The sequence below is a fragment of the Cherax quadricarinatus genome, chromosome 14, assembly GCF_038502225.1.
Source record: "Cherax quadricarinatus isolate ZL_2023a chromosome 14, ASM3850222v1, whole genome shotgun sequence".
NCBI lineage: Eukaryota > Metazoa > Arthropoda > Malacostraca > Decapoda > Parastacidae > Cherax > Cherax quadricarinatus.
Window position 1 is genome coordinate 2,667,501 of NC_091305.1, and position 4,880 is coordinate 2,672,380.

A 4,880-nucleotide genomic window follows, 5' to 3' on the forward strand; every position below is an offset into this window, starting at 1 on the left:
TGTCTCACCTTGGAGTATCCAGCAGCAGCAAGGACAGAGAAGATGGGATAACAGGTGGCAATCCAGGTGTCTCCTGTCAACAGTTCCTGCCAGGGAGTAAACAGAAGGTAAAACCCCCTGAATATGACTGGAAAAATTAGATAAGGGTTAGACAAAGCTGACAAAGAAAAAGATGAGACCAGAAAAAGGGTAATGTGATGTGATGTTCCTTGACTGAGATAAAAGAGAGGTAAAACGAAAAGAGATTAGAGACATTATTGAAACAAGAATGAGACAAGACTGAGATTTAAATTGAATCAAGACTGATGATGAATAGGACAAGATAATGACTAGAACACATGTGTAACACATAGGTATCTTTATTACCGATAAGTTTTGCCAGTTTTCAGCAAGTTTCCTCGGTCGATGACAGAGGCGATAATAAAACGGAAGATATTGGAAGCGGTGATAAGGTAGTTTGAGGCGTTGAGTCTCTCAGGCGTGATAGAACACTGAGGGGGAAGTTCTCTCTGTTGAATTCGTTCATCACTACACAATATAAATTGTATATATATATATATATATACCAAAATGTGAGAAATGGCATAGTGATGCCCACAAGATGTGGAAAAAGACACTTGTGTACAGTTTATTTTAATAAATGTCCTGAGCTGTACAAGCCTTTTTTTTCACATACCCAGATGAACTCTTATTAATCCATAGGGACTAGTTCTAAGATCTTATGTGCTCCAGCATCACCGTCAAGAGAATGGATATGGATTGCCTACATCTATAATGCATCAAAACCTATAATCTAGAATATAGCTAAATAAATACATTTACATTAAGCAAGTTATCGAGGAGGGATAGGACATGGAACAGAAATTTTGTGTGAATACCTAGAAATTGGGACAAATAAAATGAGTGACAACGGCTCGCTTTGTTTGCAAGCTTTTTTTTTTTTTTGTTACTGAATTGAAAAAGGTCTGTAAATCAAGCGAAACATTTTCACTTGATTTTTTTTTCCCTTATTGCATTAAAGGAAAAGAATGCAACCAAGGTTGCTTCTGTTGGACCTACCGAGGGAGTAGCGAATTTAGCAAGCTTAGAGCGTCCTTGTTGAGCTCTCAGCAAAGCTCTTGTGAAGTTTTTGGGAGACCGAGTTCGTACCATCAGTTTCTGTGAAAAATTACAGACAATAAATCAATATTTGAATCTGTGTATCTAAAAAAAATAAGATTTAGATTCATTTAGATTCATGCAGGTTGGTATCAACTGCTCGCGTTGCTCGTTTATTCACCAGAACCTTCGCTCTACTACGGGTAGGGGCCGCTGACCAGCTCCCGAAGGAGGTCGGGTTGTATTTAACAGGAGGTACTGATAATGGCTCAGTAATTCCATCCCATCGGCAGGGATCTGGTGATTGCCTTTATGATATCGAGGCGCTACTGGCTGTATGACTAGGGTATCGTACCCATTCTTGTTCAAATATGGGGCAGTAGTTAACTACTGTCAGGCCTTCTCGACAGGGAAATTGTAAATACTTCTACAAAGAGCTTTACTCAGCTCTACTCTACTGAGAGCTAACCGACTCGGGGCCGCAGGTCCTAGGCGACTTAAGTATGATTTTTAATTACCAAATTATACAAATACAAAATCGAGGGGCTTGGACTTCCAGCAGGCATGCGTGAGCGTGTTTGATAGGAGTGAATGGAGACAAATGGTTTTTAATACTTGACGTGCTGTTGGAGTGTGAGCAAAGTAACATTTATGAAGGGGTTCAGGGAAACCGGCAGGCCGGACTTGAGTCCTGGAGATGGGAAGTACAGTGCCTGCACTCTGAAGGAGGGGTGTTAATGTTGCAGTTTAAAAACTGTAGTGTAAAGCACCCTTCTAGCAAGACAGTGATGGAGTGAATGATGGTGAAAGTTTTTCTTTTTCGGGCCACCCTGCCTTGGTGGGAATCGGCCAGTGTGATAATAAAAAAAAAAATCAAAACATAATTTCTTAATCATTCTGCAAATATTTTTGTAATAAAATAACACCCAGGAACTCTGGACAGAGTTTTAGGAAATATTAATCCAGTTTGTTTTATATTAAACAAACAATAGTTTTGTTCTGTAGTTTTATGTTTATTAATTATAAACACGCAAAAAATACGTTTTATTAACTAAATTTCATTAATGAGAGCATAGAGGGAATATGACAAGGAATAACTTAAAATAAAACTAACGAAAATACTCTCAAGCATTTGTAAATAAAATGAAAACCAAAAATACGAATTAAAATATAGTTTATAATTTGAATGCACGCAAACATTTTTACAGAATGTAAATTCTGAAAAACTATGAAAAATGAATGTAAACTTAAATTATTTACTGGCTATTTAACTCTGTCAGTATCTGATAGACAGCTGTTTCTTCCTGTCACCCCATCTTTCCCCTTGTCCTTTATAAAGTATCTACATCCACCTCCCTACCCACCTACTACCCACCTGGGAGACTCGGAGTTCTGCAGTCACACAGATTGGGAGCGTGGGTGAGGCTCGGGCTGAGCCTCTCAGTAGACGGTAGTTTGAAGGGTCAGACTCAAGCAGCAAACCTCGCCAGCCTCGCTCAGTCTCCAGCCACCAGGTGTTACTCAACCACAAGCCATCTTGCGCACCCACCTCCACGAACACTCCACCTTCCTGCCTCCAGAGGAGCAGATGGGCGTTGGAAGAGGTGAATACAATTGGTCAATTAGCAAGAACTCATTTAAAATTAAGTTGTTTCTAAAATTTTCTCTTATACGTTTAAAGACATATTTTTTTTAATTTATGTTAATGTAAAAATTAATAATTTTGTACTAAAAAATCTTAGAAAACTTACCTAACCTTATTATAACAAGCGCAATTTAATTTAGCCGCCTAATCCAATTAAACATATGTGTGTGTGCAACTGTAAGAGTATACAAGGTAGCTGATACACACACTTAAGTGTGCCATACGTAATGATAGGCACTTTACCTGACCTTGAGTAAGAGTTCTGATGAAGGTCTCGGTAGTGTTGAAGGAAGGTCGGTGTTGCCAAGGTGGGTGCCGGGGGTCAAGAATAAGGTCCTTTACCTGTGGCGCTGGTTCACTCATCTCCCGAAGGTGCTTCAGAAGTCGAGCATCTCGCCAGTGTAGCGACTCCCGCAGGCGCTGACGGAAACACCACAGCCCTATACACACAAGGACCGTTTTAATATCCTAAATTCGGAGTATGTTTTGTAAAATTCATCTACATGGGAAGAATAACCTCTAATTTATGTTTCTGCCGTTGTTCTGATGCAAAATAATTGCAACTGCGCAGAGAGTATTTAAAGTTTAGCCATAGGATGCCCGTGTATTTATCTCAGTATTACACGAATATAATTTAAACCTTAAACAATTTCCACTACTGCTGGTGGTAGTTTTAATGGTAATAAAAGTTGTTCTTATGATAGCAGAAGAGGAGCATGACAGGAAGCCAGGGAGGCAAGACCTCTATCACCATCACTGACTCACCATCACGGCAAGCAGATACGGTCTTCACCTTCGTCACTATCTCACCACCAGGAGCCATGACCTCTGCTGGAGTGTTTGCTATCCTCCTGGCCTTTCCTGAGGTCCGCTGGCTGGCCTCCCATCGTTGAAACACCAGGGTGATAGCCAGCACCATCATCAGACATATATACAACACTTCCCTTGTAGGTGGTCGAATCCAACGCTGAAATACAATCTAGAAGTCAACTTGAATATTATTAATCTACCATATTTCCCAGACCAGTCCCATAGGCGGCAGTCAGACGATTACAGTGACATATAATTTGTCCAATAACTAGTTTCAAAAGTTTCTTAGACTTAACTACTTACAGCAGTAATGAGTTACTACCTTTAAGGTTTTCACATTTCCCAATTCAACACCACACAAACTCGAGTTCATTATCTCTGAATCTTCGTAAACTGTCAGACTCTCGTCTCGACTACACAACTCCGTTACATCATCCACACATATTTTCACACCCAAATTTTACACATATATAATCTTTAATATAAATAAAATATCGAAGCTTGAAAATTTTTACACACATATATAATCTTTAATCCATATAAATAATCGAAGCATGACAATCCAGTATTTTTCCAACTTAACTAGGCAATAGTTATGGAAAGTACCATGGACAGAAGACTGTGTAGAATGCAGCTTAACAATATAAAGAATGGGTGACTGGGCGAGTGTAGGTAAGGCTACCTACATCTACGTGTTCCTGGATCCTCCACTCAAGGAAAAATATAGTATTTATTCTTGGTTTTCCTTATATTTTCGGCAAGTTTAGTTCTCCACACACATATACACACACACACACACACACACACACACACACACACACACACACACACACACACACACACACACAAATATATATATATATATATATATATATATATATATATATATATATATATATATATATATATGTCGTGCCGAACATGTAAAACTGGTCAATTAGCAAGAACTCATTTAAAATTAAGTCCTTTCTGAAATTTTCTCTTATACGTTTAAAGATATGTTTTTTTAATTAATGTTAATATAAAAAATTTTAATTTTGCACCAAAAGAGTCTTAGAAAACTTACCTAACCTTATTACAAAAATAGCAATTTATTTTAGCCTAACCAAACTAAATATATTTTAAATACGTTTACAATAATTTAGTACTAAACAAACGCAATCAAATATATTTTTTTCGTTATGTTCAGAATGATTTTGGCGAAATTATTGCATACACAAATTTTGACTTGTCCTATATGGCAAGATGAGCGTTGCTATTTAAGCCAAGATCGCAAGTTCTGCCTATTCGGCACGACATATATATATATATATATATATATATATAT

The 4,880-nt window shown here is 37.8% G+C and overlaps 1 protein-coding gene across 2 annotated transcripts in view; it reads right to left on the reverse strand.

Annotated features, from left to right (window-relative positions):
• The window catches only part of LOC128699414 (uncharacterized), an 8,225-nt gene extending 4,381 nt beyond the window's left edge, over positions 1–3,844 (reverse strand). The window contains exons 1-5 of one of the 2 annotated variants that reach the window (XM_053792099.2): positions 3,509–3,844; positions 2,987–3,183; positions 2,474–2,668; positions 1,060–1,158; positions 9–86 (exon numbers count right to left, since the gene is read on the reverse strand). In XM_053792099.2, the coding sequence (XP_053648074.1) occupies positions 9–86; positions 1,060–1,158; positions 2,474–2,668; positions 2,987–3,183; positions 3,509–3,665 (726 nt within the window). In that variant the 5' untranslated portion in view covers positions 3,666–3,844. The remainder of the gene's footprint in view (positions 1–8; positions 87–1,059; positions 1,159–2,473; positions 2,669–2,986; positions 3,184–3,508) is intronic. The other variant, XM_053792109.2, reaches the window with a different exon arrangement.
• Positions 3,845–4,880: the final 1,036 nt, after the last annotated feature.